Source organism: Salvelinus sp. IW2-2015, linkage group LG16 (assembly GCF_002910315.2).
Source record: "Salvelinus sp. IW2-2015 linkage group LG16, ASM291031v2, whole genome shotgun sequence".
Classification (NCBI taxonomy): Eukaryota; Metazoa; Chordata; class Actinopteri; order Salmoniformes; family Salmonidae; genus Salvelinus; species Salvelinus sp. IW2-2015.
Window position 1 is genome coordinate 16,464,068 of NC_036856.1, and position 16,494 is coordinate 16,480,561.

General features: G+C 43.8%; 1 protein-coding gene across 1 annotated transcript in view; it reads right to left on the bottom strand.

The window, feature by feature from the left end:
- The window catches only part of sema6bb (sema domain, transmembrane domain (TM), and cytoplasmic domain, (semaphorin) 6Bb), a 148,076-nt gene that overhangs the window by 62,165 nt on the left and 69,417 nt on the right, over positions 1–16,494 (bottom strand). Inside the window, 5 exon segments of the mRNA XM_070447698.1 lie at positions 10,126–10,160; positions 10,163–10,187; positions 10,283–10,343; positions 14,168–14,282; positions 15,400–15,526. Of these exon segments, the coding sequence (XP_070303799.1) occupies positions 10,126–10,160; positions 10,163–10,187; positions 10,283–10,343; positions 14,168–14,282; positions 15,400–15,505 (342 nt within the window). The 5' untranslated portion in view covers positions 15,506–15,526.

Consider the following 16,494-nt stretch of genomic DNA (forward strand, 5'->3'; position numbering starts at 1 on the left):
ACAAAACACCACAGAGCATTACTGACTAAAGATTCACCCACAGTCAGAGACATTTACTACGGAAGACTCCCTCCAAACCAACCCACCACACACAGTCAGAGAGCATTATCTGAGAAGACTCCCTCCAAACACCCACCACAGTCAGAGAGGCATTCTACTGAAGACCACCTCACCAAAACCCACACACAGTTCAGAGAGCATACTACTGAAGACTCCCTCCAACACCACCCAGCCACAGCTCAGAGAGGCATTACTACTGAAGACTCCCTCCAAAACAACCCCACAGCAGTCAGAGAGCATTACTACTGAAGACTCCCTCCAACCAACCCACCCACAGTCAGAGAGCATTACTACTGAAGACTTCCTCCCAACAACCCACCACAGTTCAGAGAGCATTACTACTGAAGATCCTCCAAACAAACCCACCACAGTCAGAGAGCGCATTACTACTGAAGACTCCCTCCAAACAACCCACCACAGTCAGAGAGCATTACTACTGAAGACTCCCTCCAAACAACCCCACCACAGTCAGAGAGCATTACTACTGAAAGCTCCCTCCAACAACCCACCACAGTCAGAAGCATTACTACTGAAGATCCCTCAACAACCACCACAGTCAGAGAGCATTTACTACTGAAGACTCCCTCCAACAAACCCACCACAGTCAGAGAGCATTACTACTGAAAGACTCCCTCCAACAACCACCACAGTCAGAGAGCATTACTACTGAAGACTCCCTCCAACAACCCACCACAGTCAGAGAGCATTACTACTGAAGGACTCCCTTCCAACAACCCACCACAGTCAGAGAGCATTACTACTGAAGACTCCCTCCAACAACCCACCACAGCAGAGAGCATTACTACTACTGAAGACTCCCTCCCAACAACCCACCACAGTCAGAGAGCATTACTACTGAAGACTCCCTCCAACAACCCACCACAGTCAGAGAGCATTACTACTGAAGACTCCCTCCAACCAAACCCACCACAGTCAGAGAGCATTACTACTGAAGACTCCCTCCAACAACCCACCACAGTCAGAGAGCATTACTACTGAAGACTCCCTCCCAACAACCCACCACAGTCAGAGAGCATTACTACTGAAGACTCCCTCCCAACAACCCACCACAAGCAGAGAGCATTACTACTGAAGACTCCCTCCCAACAACCCACCACAGTCAAGAGAGCATTACTACTGAAAGACTCCCTCCAAACAACCCACCACAGTCACGAGCAGCATTACTTACTGAAGACTCCTCCCCAACAACCCACCCACAGTCAGAACGCATTAGTACTGAAGACTCCCTCCTCCAACAACCCACCACAGCTCCAGAGGAGCATTACTACGGCCAACAACCCACCACAGTCAGAGAGCATTACTACTGAAGACTCCCTCCAACAACCCACCACAGTCAGAGAGCATTACTACTGAAGACTCCCTCCACCTAGTGCATCTGGTTTCCACTGATCTAATCCTCCTGATGTTGAACTGGTTGAAATCGTACACGTCCCCAGTGTGTCTTCCCTTTGTTTCATAAACCTACAGTATGCTATTCACTCAGCATAGAGACTTAAGAAACTCCACTAAATGAAACGTACTTCCCTGGACCATGATGTTTTCACTAAACTGAGGATGAGCTAATTACCATAGCCAAGTTTAGAAATGCTCGAACAACACTGGGCAGAGATACATTTTGTACATTTTTAAAGCTAGTTTCCTGCAATTCTACACATTTTGTCATGGCTTATGCCGTGTTCTTATGCTATCAGCGACTCAAACATTAAAACCAAATCATGGCATTTTTGGAATTTTAGATTCTTCCTGACCGTCTAGTTTTTATTTTGGTGATTGTTAGTTCTCAAAAATATATACTTAAATTATTTTTTCTACATACTTTATCAATGTTTTACCATCCCAAAAAGTATTTAAAATAAAAATATATACAGTACCAGTCAAAAGTTTGGACAATAAAGAAAAACCCTTGAATGAGTAGGTGTGTCCAAACTTTTGTCTGGTACTGTATATTTTTTAATCATATTTTTGAGACCGCCGCAGCTAAATGAATATAGGGGAAACATCGTACCATCARAGCTTCTCACTAAAGCCTCAAAAGTTTCCCTAGCATGCTCGAATGGCCCCATCACTGCTGGGACCTGCCAAGAGCTCAGAGAGAGACAGAACTCTTTCCACGCTCCAGCAGGCTACTTTCCTTTTCTCCTCTCCTCTCACTTCCCTCTCCTTGGGTGATTCACGCTTGACTCTGATCATCAGAAGCAGATCTGTCATTTCAAGGCAACATTCTGACTTAGACTTTGATGTAAGGCAGAGTGACTGGGGCACGAGAGGGTGGGGGGTGGAGGGCGAATACGGAGGACAAATTAACAGCAGTGCTAAATTAGCACAAATTTGCCAGTACAAAAGCACTTCCTGCCCGCGTTCTCTCTTACTCAGCATGCTACTACTAATCCACATCCCCTCCCGAGCTTGTCTTGTCTCTCGCAGAGACTGTTTGATGCTAATCCTGAGTGAATGCACTACAGGCCAGCATCAACATCTCCCCTGAAGAGGAGGAGGAAGGGGGAGTGAGATTCAGAGACTATCTAAGGCAGCTATGTGGCAGAAATGGTTAGGACACCTGACGGCTGACCCAGAGTTGCAGGGTCAGCTCCCTGTCGGGTACACTGTGATCTCTCCTTGACCAAAACACTTAACCCAAATTACTGCAGTATGTGGCCTGCTAAGGAAATGAGAAGCATGTTCATGTTCGGCTGGAGAGTTGGTATATTTAGGGCATCTGCAGAAACACAATACAACAAACATACAATAAGATGTGAAACCATATCATGGCGAGACTGGTCTTGTCTTGTTCAGAGGACTGAAATGCAGACCCCCTCTGAGAGTTGGTATTAACAACATATTGATCAAACAATCTCACTAAGTGCTGCACATAAGAATGCAAAACTGCTCTTTAAAAAGCCTACATGGAGTTTCCTTTGTTTGCATACTGGCTGACCATGCCCTTCAGCCAGCTGAGGCCAGGGATTGCTTGATATTCTCTCTCTCTCTCTCTCTGAATCTGAATTCAGCTGGACAATATAATGGCTCCTTTAAGGTCCACCAGGAGGAGAAAAGGCAAAGGATCAGGATATTGAATTTACCGCACTTTCTGATCAACCAACCCGGAAACATTTATTTACAAAACCAATTACTTTGGTGGCGAATGTATCACATTGGCCAAAACCATCCCGGGAGCAGGACAGGACATTTGCAGGAGGTGAAGTGGATGAGTGGAGGTTTGGGGTGGAGGGTGTGAGTGGAGGGAGGATTAGGAGAGCAGAGGGTGAGTGGGTGACAGGGGCCTAGAGGATAGAGGCTTGAGGGAGTGTGTGCAGGGCTGGATTAATGCAGGGGTTTACCGGGGATGAAGCCCCTGGGCCCAGACCTGTGGGGCACCCGAGAGGAAGCAAAACAAATATATATATATGCATATACACACACACACACACATGTACTGTATATAGTATTTTTTTTACTGCAACCGCCAACCACAGGAGGACTCAGGTGTAGACAACCTGCTGCTGCCTGCTGTCACACTGCTAATCATAAGATGGGGAGAGGAGAGGGGGTGGTGCCCTCATTGTGACTGGTTAGTTGGGTGTCAGGGGCTGAACCCAATCCCATAAGGGGCCCAAGAGACAAAATATTAAGAAATAATGTTATTTAAAAAAAAAAAATCCAACAATAGGAGTGTGCTCTCAATGTTCAAAATACACCAGGTAGCATAATTTAGAAACAGAGGAGCAATCATTTATTAAATAATAAATAGGGATTAAGCTTTATCACAAATGCAAACAGGTATCTGCCAAAATAAAGGATGCGCCTTAATGCGCATTGGAATAGATTCTACAAGTGGACGTAAACCATACCAGGAAAATACACCCCACAACATACAGTAACATATACTTAGTATCCCTTGTTTACTCAAGTGTTTCCTTTATTTTGGCAGTTACCGGTTTGCCAGTTGGGAAGGCCACAGTTTGGGCAGCATGGTTGTCAAATATACAGCTTGTTGCGTTGTGGCCATAGACATATAATACATAGAAGGGTTTTGTAACCTCTTAACCTGGGAATTTGACAGTTAAACTCATGGGTACACGAGCAAAGGATGCCAGTCCTTACTTGAATGGGAACTGGTTGGTTGTGTGAAAAACGCGTGAAATTGCGTTTAGAACGTGCAATTGGGAAAGCAACTGCTGAAAAGAGAAGACTAATCTGTCCGTAGAACCAATATACTTTTTTTCTCAACAACTCTTAGCTAACATAGGCACTGATTTTCAAGTAGCTCATCTTGAGATAAGCTATTTCCACAACAAGCGCATCGGCCATCACCGTGAGTAGCCTAAGGCTTCATCTTCATCATTAGGTGAGTCAGTGTGCCATTGGAAATTGTACAGTACCAGTCAACAAAAGGGGGTTTCTTTATTTTTACTATTTTCTACAAAACCAGCCAACAAGTGCTCAGCATTTGTTGGAACTCCTTCAAGACTGTTGGAAAAGCATTCCAGATGAAGCTGGTTGAGAGAATGCCAAGAGTGTGCAAAGCTGTCAAGGCAAAAGGGTGGCTACTTTGAAGAATATCAAACATACAATTATTTGTTGAACACATTTCTGGTTACTACATGATTCCATATGTGTTATTTCATAGTTTTGAGGTCTTCACTATTTTTCTACAATGTAGAAAATAGTAAAAATAAATAAAAACCCTGGAAGGAGTAAGTGTGTCCAAACTTTTGACTGGTACTGTGTTAAGTATCCTACTGTAGCCTATGCTATATATACTGTATATATATTTCCTCCTAATATTCTACAATCAGTGCGTCACTTCATTAGCCTGGGCTATTGTTGGTTTGAATTCAAGACCAGATTGATCTCAGTTTTTCAGTGAGAGCAGCCACTCATTTTGGTGGTATTAAAAAGATTCAGCTGATGTTTTTTTGTCATGTAAATTACGTAGAATCACATGAAATGCGTTTTCAAAAGGGGGGCTGTAAAATAAAATCAAAGCGCTGGGGCCTATGATTTCTTAATCCAGCCCTGAGTGTGTGTATGTATAGTGGGGTCCGAAATTATTGACAACCTTGATAAAGATGACTGTATAAGACATTACTGTAGAAAATACTGTACAAGATAAATTATTAAAATACTGAGCTATATTGTATGCCACCCCAAAATGGGAAATTATATTATTTTACACTGATAGAATTGCTCAGAGAAAGAGATTTTGTTTTACAAGTAATATATATTTTTTAGAAGGTAGGGGAAACATTACTGTTTTCAATATGTTTCAATACCTCACCTTGAGACAATAACATCACTGAGCCAATTTCTTAAATATTTTATGWYATTGGAGAACARATTGGGAGGGATCATAGATCATTCCTCCATACAGAATCTTTCAAGATCCTTGATATCCTTTGTCTGCTTATGGACGGCCCTCTTCAATTTAAACCACAGGTTGTAAATGGGTTTCAAGTCCGGAGACTGAGATGGCCATTCCCAAATGTTGATTTWGTGGCCAATTAACCACTTCTTTTTGGATTTTGATGTGTGCTTAGGGTTATTGTCTTGCTGGAAGATTCACTTGCACTCACAGCCTCCAGGCAGAGGCAACCAGGTTTTTGGCTAAAATATCCTGGTACTGGGTTAAGTTCATGATGCAGTTGAACATAACAAGGGCCCCYGGACCAGTGGACGCAACATATCCCCATCCAATCAAAAATCCACCACCCTATTTTACAGTAGGTATGCGTGGGGTTATTTTCTGCTCATGCATTCTCATTTCGACACCAAACCCACCACTGGTATGCATGGCCAAAGAGCTCTATTTTCAACAAAGCACCAGTTCCAATCCAGTGCCAATGTTGTTTAGCAAACTCCAAGCATTAACATTGTTGGGTGACATTAAAATAAAGCTCTGGTGGGTTTGGTGTTTAAATGAGAATGCACAAGTAGAAAATAACCCCCCAAAAACAAAGATGTCTTGATTGCGTATGTCTTCATACCCCAGAGTTAATACTTGGTGGATGCACCTTTGGCAGCCATTACAGCTGTGAATGAATTCACATTAGTGACGGGAATGTCATGAACCGAAAGACATGTTTGCGTTGCAGCTCAAAAGTAAATGTAAATGTCACAGTAGCCACTAGCCAGGAGGCTAAGCATTGAAAACTATTCTAACTAGCTAGCTACTAGCTAATGTTAAGAAAACAACTCTTAATTTATCTACCATATAGACTCGTAATTATTGCAACAAAACCCTATTACAATCTTGAATAATGCAACAATTCACAAGAATGTGCAGACAATTAGAGGGTTTATTTTCTTGTCTGTAGCTCCAAGACAAAAGCACAGTTACTGCTAGCTAAAGCTAACAACATATCTTCATCAAGTAACATTATCCTATCAAAAACGAACAATTAACCCTCTTATACAAATATTAAAGTGCAGTAGGCCTACCTKATTTTTATAAATATCATGCAAATCATTAGGCTACATGTGGCAAAATCAAATTGCCACTGAAAACGTGGCTAGGCTATAATTGACCGGGGAGTTGAGATGTTGAGCTGTTATATGTGGAAGCCCATTCCCCCCACCCAAAAATAAATACATATACACTGTAGATACATATAAATCACACATATAGGTTATGTTTCTTCATTTGTAGCATTGTGTGGCTATTTCCATCAATCCATGTTGCAGAGTTCAGCACAGCAGTGCCACCGGCAAACGTGTGGCGAGTTGGCATTTTCCCCAGCCCTTTTGATTTGGTTTAATAAAAAATATTGGCACAAAAGCGTTGGGAAGATGGACAAAGTACTGTTGTTTAAAAGTTTTTTTTWAAACAACATATGACCTGATTAGAAAAAATCTGGTCCGATCATAGCCCATATAAACTGTTTTTTACAGCTGATTTATTACTATGTCACACCCAGAGTTTTACCTGGTTAGGAAATCAACTACCCCACCCATCACTCTGGGACCTGTGSTGGCACCTCTGAAATCACCACACAATGTTAGAAATGAAAAAAATATATACTTTTATTTGTACAATCTACTATCTCAAAATGTTCACGTAGTGTGACTTGCATATCTCAAAATGTTGACTTACATATGTCAACATTTTGAGATAGTATCGACATAAAAAAAATTGAGGCGGGAATGGCCTTCCATAGTTTTCTGTAGCTCAACTCAGCCAACAAGTGGCAGCTACAGCGAAAATGTCAAAATGCAATTTCAGCTAAAACTTAAAATATAAGAAAAATGTCTGTACATTTCAGCTGTTTCAAAAACATTGCTCTGCTATTACCATTTATACTGTAGGAGTGTTGCGCTCAATGAGACAATTCTGTTCACACTGCCCTGCTGGGAGTGGCCAACTTTTGAGCGAGATGTGATCATTTCGCAAGTTTACACAACAGTACTGTCTCTCGAGATTCGATGCCTCTCGAGAACCTCCCGAAAATGTCCCCCAATGTGAAAACGGGCTAAGATTGTACAAACTTASCACAACTCTTTGGCCAACATACTGTATATCCATTGTTTGTCAAAACTGCTCAAGCTCAGTCATTGATCGATAGCAATATTCAAACCTTCAGGACTGAGACTGGACCACTCAGGAACACTTAACACCTCTTGGAAAGCCATTCTGTTGTGTCTTTGTTATTAAAATGTGTGTAATTGTCTCACTGAAAAATAAAACTCTATCCCAGGGTTAGGTTTCCAGAAGACATAGGCAGGTTTTACATTAATGTTTTACCTGGGTTTGCTCCTTTCATATTTATTTTGATCCTTTATTTTGATCCAGTCCCTGTTGGTGAGACGCATACCGATAACATAATGCTGCCACTACAATACAGAGGGTTTATTTTCCCCTCTGTCTTACAGTATTACTTAAAATACTTGTTGCAAACAGAATGCATGATTTGGAGCGGATTTTTTAATTTTTTTTACACAGGCTTCCTTCTTTTCATTTTGTCATACAGGCCAGTGATGTGGAGTGAATGCAATGTTGTTGATTCTCTGTATTTTCAGGTATAGCATCATGTTATGGGCATGCTTGTCACCGGCAGGGACTGGGGAGTTTATCATGATTAAAATAAATATGAAAGGAGCACGGCCCAGGTAAAAAGTTAGAGGAAAACCCACCGTAGTCTTCTAAAAACCTAACCCTGGGACAATTACACACATTTAAATGCCAAAAACACACCAGCGGCTTTCCTGAATAGTCCAGTCTCAGTCTGACTTAAATCTGCTTGTCACGACTTCTACCGAAGTCGGTTCCTCTCCTTGTTCGGGCGGTGTTCGGCGGTCCACGTCACCGGTCTTCTAGCCATTGCCGATCCATTTTTCATTTTCCATTTGTTTTGTCTGGTTTTCATTCCCTCATTACGTGTTGTGTATTTAACCCTCTGTTCCCACCATGTCTTTGTGTGGTATTGTTTGTTATAAGTGCTTGTGCACATTGTTGTCTGGTGCGCGATGGGTTTTGTACCCATTCTTTATTATTCTGGATGCCGGTGGTTATATATATGTATATTAAACTGCTCCGGTTATTACCCAGTTCTGCTCTCCTGCGTCTGACTTCGCTGCCACCAGTTACGCACCCCTTACACTGCTTGAAAACCAGAGACAAGATTTGAGTATTAGTGTCCATCAAAGATTCCCAACCAAATTTACTGAGGTTGAGCAATTTTGACATAAATAATGGATATATGTTGCCCTAAGAGATGTGGAAGGTTGGTAGAATCTTATTAAAAAAGATTCACAGATGCTAATAGCTTTTAAAGGTGCTTCCACCAAGTGTTAACTCAGGGTGTGAAGACATACGCAATCAACACATCTTCAATTAAAATATATATATAATATATAGGTTGTGTAGATTGGTAGAAAAAAATCCAATATAATCCCTTTTAAGATGTGTTTTTAAGGCGTCAAAATGTGAAGACTGTGTGTTGACTTTCACTAGTGACTTTAGCTCAGTTTTTGACTTATTTTATACAGTCATTTCTGCTCATCTTTATCAAGGGTGTCAATCATTTTGGACCTCACTGTACAGTACGTGTGTGTGTGTGTGTGTGTGTGTGTGTGTGTGTGTGTGTGTGTGTGAAGGCCAGGCCACAGAGAACAGGATGAGGGGCCTGGTGCTCTTATCTCTGCCTCATTTCCGTGTGACTCACTGCATTACCACAGTCATTAGGGCCAGGATGGCCTTTTATTCTTCTCAGTCAGGTCTGTGGCCCCCCTTAGGGGCATGCAGGTGGGACTGACTCCCCCTCTCTCCCCCATACCCGTCTTTGTTTCCTCCACCTCCCTCTCCCTATTCTCCATTGTGCCTTTGTCTCGAGGTGTCTCACACAGATTTGATGTCAGGTGTTATTTTCAGTGTTAAATCAGTCATTTTTTCTGCCTGGTGGGGCTCAACCTGGACTGCCTTCACTCCCCTCACTTTCCCACACAGACACCTTTCAATAATTCTCTGGTCGGTTGGTGTGTGAGCTGGGATAATGTGTTTGAAGTCAGACAGGAAGGCACTGATCCGCTATGTGGTGGCTGGGAGAGAGAAGGGCTGAGGAGAGAGAGTGGGTGTGTGAGAGATAGCTGAGGTAGTCATGCGTGGGTTGGGTTGACTGTGGGGACTGTTTCACTGTTCATTCTTCACCACATCTCAGCTCACCTCCTTGGTTTCACCGCTCCCCTCCATTTTGTGAGGGCACACACCGCAACTGGAATGTTTTGCGGGGCGGCCAGGTTTGTAAAGGGTGGGAGGGCTGGACCTGTGAAGTGTGTAATGATTTAGGTGAGCAGGAACACTGGGGTGACACATGGTCGGTCGTGCCCCCTCCGCTAGGTAGAGCCAGCAGGATGCCAGTCAAACCGTTGGCACCATGAATGCCCTGCTCCAGGTGGCAAAGTGGGGCCTGTGCCATGTTTCAGTGTGTGTTTGTGTGTGTGTGTGTGTGCATGTGTGCAAACCTGTAAGTGTGTGTGTGTGTGTGTGTGTGTGTGTGTGTGTGTGTGTGTGTGTGTGTGTGTGCGCGATGCACGATGATGCTCCCAGCCCACCTCGTGCTTGCCCTTCATTCGGCAGGTCCTGATGCATTTTTGTTGGACTCCCATGTTCTCTTCTACAACAGACAGACACAGAGAGAACAGAGTAGTTAGCATGGTCAGATAGTACTGTAAGATGTCACTGAGGTGTGAGTGCATGGAGAGGGCTCACCTTACTGTAGAACATCTCCTCTCCCGCCACATTGTCCAGCTCCACGCGGAAAAGGTCATCTCTGACAGACAAAGAGCACGGCAGTCAGCCAACAGTAAGACAAAGCTAAGTCTTAGACAGGCACTCAACTGTATTCCACACGCTCTCACACATAGCGGCAGTAGAAATACTCCACTATCCTATGGACAATTCTGGACATGCCACAGAATAATGGTTGGAGAAGATTAAATGTTTGAATCTTCTTTGTCTGTTCATGCACTGTAGGCTATGAAATCTGTTGGCTATAACTATGTAACAATTTACAATATATCTGAATAAAACAGATTGGGATCCAGCTCTGTATAATGGGACACATTTCAGGGTATGGTTGATAAATACACATTTTGAATTGCATTATTGGCAATATTGAATTGCATAATGTTTTTCCCCTTGGTTTACTTTGGTCTCATTTGAGTTCACTTGCAGTAAAGTTGGTTTTGCTGGGAGGCCTGAATTGTCTCACTTGGGAAGAAATTGAATTAATGGATGATTTAATCAGGAAGTTTGCCTGCATTCATAACCCACCCCCACACAGACAGCACACAATGCTAATGGTCCCTTCATATAATACCATGCATTAATGCTACTCACTAATAATACGTTCATAATTCTTATATATTTTATTTTATATTTAATCTTTATTTAACTAGGCAAGTCAGTTAAGTACAAATTCTTATTTACAATGACTGCCTACCCCGGTCAAACCCTAACCCGGACAACGATGGGCCAATTGTGCGCCGCCCTATGGGACTCCCAATCACGTCCGGTTGTGATACAACCTGGAATCAAACCAGGGTCTGTAGTGACGCCTCCAGCACTGAGATGCAGTGCCTTAGACCGCTGCGCCACCCGGGAGCCCCCTTGCTGTGCCTGTGAAAGGGCCTTTAGAATCTGAGTTAGGGTAAGAGCCTTAAGGAAGATGCTAACAGCTGATGTTGCATATTGATCAAGGCCCTGTATCTCTGGTGAATAAGCTGGAGAGGCTCTGGTTGTGCCAACCTCCTTTCAGACACCAGGCTTTGAATGTTCTAATCTGTAAATCTGCCAAAGCTATGTTATTGCAGCAGTATCGATCTTATCTCCTAGATCCTGCTCTGCCTGCCATCGGCATTGCTCTGCCTTACTCCTCTCATCAGCAGAAGGCAGGATCTCTCTGAGTGTTTGTGTGTGTGTGTCAGAGTGTGCGTGCATGTGTGTGTGTGTCTCTGGTGAGGGGAACAGGGTAAGCCTTAGCGCTACTCTAGTGAATTATTCACTGGTGGCTCCTCTAGGTTTGTTAAATGATTCCCTCCCTAGGTTACCTCCCTCACGATGCAGGACATGGCTAAGTAGTGTGGATAGAATTACTATACACTTACTCTGTGCCTCGCTCATTGGGCTGAGTCAAAGTTTAAGCAGGCTACAAACATTCAAGTAGAGCAGTTTGTGTGGCATAATCACATCTAGAGCACTTCAGCCCTGTCCAGTATTAACATATGAAAATGTGAACAGGCCTCCTAGTCGGTGTGGTGAGCAGCCAAGGCTGCTGTGGTTTGAAGAGGTCTGAAGATTGTTCCGCTCTCTCTCCTATCTGACTCTGTCTCTATCAGGTTGTTTGAATGATGCAAAGCATGAGGCCTGCTGTCTCTCTGCCTTACTGTTGCATTTGACATTGTTTATGTTGCAGGATGTTCAGAAGGCAGGCTAGGCCGTCAATCTCCTTGACAACCACTCATTATTCCTCTGACTGGTATTTGAAGACCTGCAAATTGAGTTAACAGGTGTGTGTGGATCGCCGCTCGTATTTATAGGCAAGAACCCTGTGAACTGTCCAAAATTGACAAAAATAATGTTATTTTTGGGCCGTTCAGACACTGAGCTTCTCTGAGCCTTTCTGAGTCGGCAGACACTGACTTTGCAGAGAACGCCACACAAATAAATGAAACTGAAAACAAACTGAGAAACAAACAGAGCCTCGCTTTGTAGAAAACCGCGGGTATCTAGCTCAAAACGTTCAAAACTAAAGACCTATTTTACAGGAGCTACATTTTTTATATTTCTGGCACAGATTGCAGGATGCTCTTAAAGGTGTACACACAAATTAATCATCATGAGTAAGGGACTATGCAAACTATGTAAATAGTTCAAATAAACAGTATTTCATCTATAAATTTTTTTCACAGAAAATCGATGATTTTCAGTATGGATCAGATAAGATTGAGGTCATTACCACTAAATACATTAATAGAGACATTTTAGGTGTGCAACAGAATGTTTTATCCCATCAAGGTGTGCTATACTACAAAAAAGGTTATGAACCACTGCTCTAGATGACCCCCCCGCGGTGACCTCTGAGGTCAGTGTCTCTCCACGGCCACGGTCACAGCCAGTGGCTCTGCTCACTCTTCAGCCTCTAATGGAGAGATATATTCTACTTCCTCCCTCCTGCTGCATATGGTAAAATAATCTTACAGTTTGCCACAATTGCAAATCAATGAATCATGTATTGGCCACGTTCCTTGGTAACTTCTCTCTTCTCTGGAAGAACACTGCTCAATTGGTTTATTTGTGTGGATTAGTCCAGTGGATCTGGAGCTGTGCGACAGGTTCAGGGAGTCCACACATCTGATTACAGAGAGGAGAATGCTGGAGCGTGGTTAGCTAATACAGTAGAGAGACTAGGTGTGGGTACTCTCTCTCTCTTTCTTTCTTTCCCTCCCTCTCTCTCCATCTGTCATCAGCCAGTAAATGGGAGAGGACAGAGTGACAAAGCGGTGGTAGCTTCCCACGAGTACTTGGGGCTCGGGCAGGGCTTTAATAGTCCTTGCAGTATGAACACCTATGCTAATGGTGACAGGATTTGGGCTCACTGGAGCCTCTTATCAGGCTAGCCACTCTGCTACAGCTTTCAACCAATCAGCCGGCCTCCCCACAGGTACTCCCCAAAGGCGCCTTCGCACTTTTAAATCTCTCACTGCTTGGCACTCGGCTGCCCAGCTCAACACACACACGATCACAGAAACAGGTACGCACACACACACACAGTCAGGCAAAATAAATCCCCTGCTTTCCAATCAGATCACTTTCTGTCGGGGACTGCGAAGACCGCCATCAACCACTACTTATGTAGAAATATAGAAATATACACCGTTGTTACAACGGTAGCGTTCTCGTCCCATCAAGCTATTGGATTTCACCATCATCCGGTTCACTGAGACATAGATATTAGTTGACCTTTTCTATCCTGTAACAGCGGTACTAAAAGATGTGTCAAAGTGTCTCCTGGATGTGGTTGCGTTTCATCACTAACCTGCAATCAGACAGGCAGCAGTGACTATAGCRCTCCCGTATTTTGGCTTTAGGTTTTATTATTAGGCTGTGTAGCCAGAGTGTCTGGAGCCAAATGCTGCAGGAATTTACATAATTATTATTAGGCCTCCGGATTTTAGGTTAGAGAAACGCCAAAGGCCATAGATCGGGTCATTTCATGACCCAGTATGGGGCTTCTAATTGGGGATGTCTATGGCCTAGCTACCTCCTCTGCTGTAACCACCACCATATGTCTGCCCTACATGGACATATATATATATGAGTCTTTTTAATAAGTTCCCAGTAATACGGAGATTGTCTGTGACATTAATTCATCTTTTGGAGAATTAGAAGAAGATTGATTTGTGTTTTCTATTTCTGGTTGGCTCCTGGTTAGAGGGCAGACAACATGACTTCCTCAACCTGTGTGACCTCTGGTCCGACCCCACCCACCACAGATTACTGCATTTACTTGAATATGTGACTGAGGAAACACAGACAATGCAGGGTTATAAAATATGGCTGAATACATTTGGTTGCTTGTGGCTAGAAACATACCTGGCTCCAATGTAGAGGGTCCGGTTCACCTTGAGGACTCTCTGAATATGCAGTGGCTCCTGTCTCAGGGATGAACGATGTGGCCGACCCAGAAACACTGGGTACCGGTGAACCACTGTTTAGAGCGAGAGCGAGAGAAAGAGAGAAAGAGAGAGAGGGGAAGGGAGAGGGATGAGAGAGAGGGATGAGAGAGAAAAGGAAGAGAGAGGGATGAGAAATAAAAAGAGAGAGTTACATCACCTTCCTATCATGATAGTAGTTCTCTGGGGGGTGCGCGGAGAGGGGGGAGAGCAGAGGGAGGACACAGGGGAGGGAGATCCATACATCAGCTGGGTTACCATGGGAGACAGAATCTGCCATCTCTCATTGGCCGCCTCCTTTTTCTGCTGTGTCCTTCCACTATTCTGTCCATCTCTGTTCCTATTTACCCATCCCAGATAAAGGCCTAGACTGCTGCCTCTATATGAGACTGAGTAAAGAAAAACCTCTCCTTCTCCTTCTTCTGTGTCCTGTCCTCCCACTATACTGTCCATATCTATTCTGTCCATATCTGTCCAAATCTATTCTGTCCATATCTCTAATCTACCTATCACAGATGGGTAGATTAGTGGGCCGCATAGACTGAGGATAGACTGGCTGCTGTAGTACGGCTTCATAAGAAAATACCAGCCGTTTACCAACTGCCAAAAATAGACTGATCTGCCCTAATCACGCATATTAGCATTGATAGCCTGAGAATGGTCTGAATTCAGCTGGGAGGTATTTGGAAGACACTATTGAGCTGTGATCAATCATAGTCAGCTCTGTTCTGGTCTGGAGGAGGCTCAGAGTCTGGCCGTCTGTGGGAGCAGTCTGACCTCAATCCCGACTCTGACCTCACACAACTCACTGACTGCCCTACTCCTCACACCATGCATGTCAGCCCTGACCTCACTCTCACTCTTACGACTCTAACCCTACTTCCATAACCTACACCCTTACACTACTCCACACCTTCCGTGTGAGGCCCTGACTCTTTTTGACCTGATTTCGGAGCTGATTTACTGGTGTTTTTACAGTCTTTTATGTCCAACAATGAAAATGCTAAACAAAAAATATATATACACTAATAATATTTTTGGCTCAGAAAACTTTGGGGGCCAAAGAAAACCGCCACCAGTTGGGGAGCCCTGCTGTACACCCTGTGAGTGAGAATAAACCCATACATACTGAGTATGAGAGAGAGGTGTTACCTTCAATGGAGATAAAGTTCAGAGGCCCCGGTTCCTCCGGAAACGCAGTGCTGGCCAATCGTAGGAGCCAGAACAGCAGGAAGAAGGGTGGTGCCAGGGTCGACATGGCGGCACCAGAATACAGCGTCTGTGAAGAGAAAGAGAAAGAGAGCGAGCAGTCAGTCAGATTAAGCCGTAACAGTGACAGAGCAGTACACACACACACCTTGTGTGACAGGCTCACACTACCATGCACTACACACACTGACTGACTGTCCAGACAAAGCAGGTACCCTATCTGCATTCCCACAACATCTCTCCCTACAGCTGGACAGAGAGTCAGCCTGAATAGTCTGATCACTGGGGGAGAGCAGAGATCAGACCACAGGAGCCCAATGACACCAGACACAGTGGAGGAAGGGTGGTTTACAACAAGAGGCCAGTAGATGGAGAGACAGAGAGAGAAAGAGAGAGAGAAGAAGGGGTGGAGAGAGAAAAGGCAGGAGAGGGAGTGAGAGGAGAAAAAAAGGAGAAACAGACACAGACAGGAATAGAAAGAGAGACACATACATAGAGACAGGGAGAAGTGGGAGAGTGAGGAGTGAGGCGTGTCAGGCGACTGTTTACTCAAATTAAGATGAGATCGTACTTTATTACATCTTTGGCAGTTGGTAAACGGCTGGTATTTTCTTATGAAGCCGTACTACAGCAGCCTGAGTAATAAGGAGAGGATGGGAGAGGATGTAATGCACATGGAAARACAAATGATAGCCAAATGAAGTTAACGCACTCAATCCATCGAGAAAACTACTCCTGCACTTAGGAGGAGGAAAGCCTTGGGGATTGGTATTGACTGTTGTCATAAACCTCAAACCCCATCGCAGAGCAGAACAGAGCCACTCTTAGTGCTGGAGGTAAAGTACACTGTGTAGTGACTCTTTATTATGTATAATAGACATAGCACTCTCCATGCTTATCATTGCATCCATCTCTGCCTCTCTTCCTGGATGATTGTGCTACTGTTCTTTTCACATAAAAGCTGAGCGTGACGATGTCAGCAACAATGTGTCACCGGAACAAAAATGTGTCACCTGAACAAAACATGAACTATTCAAA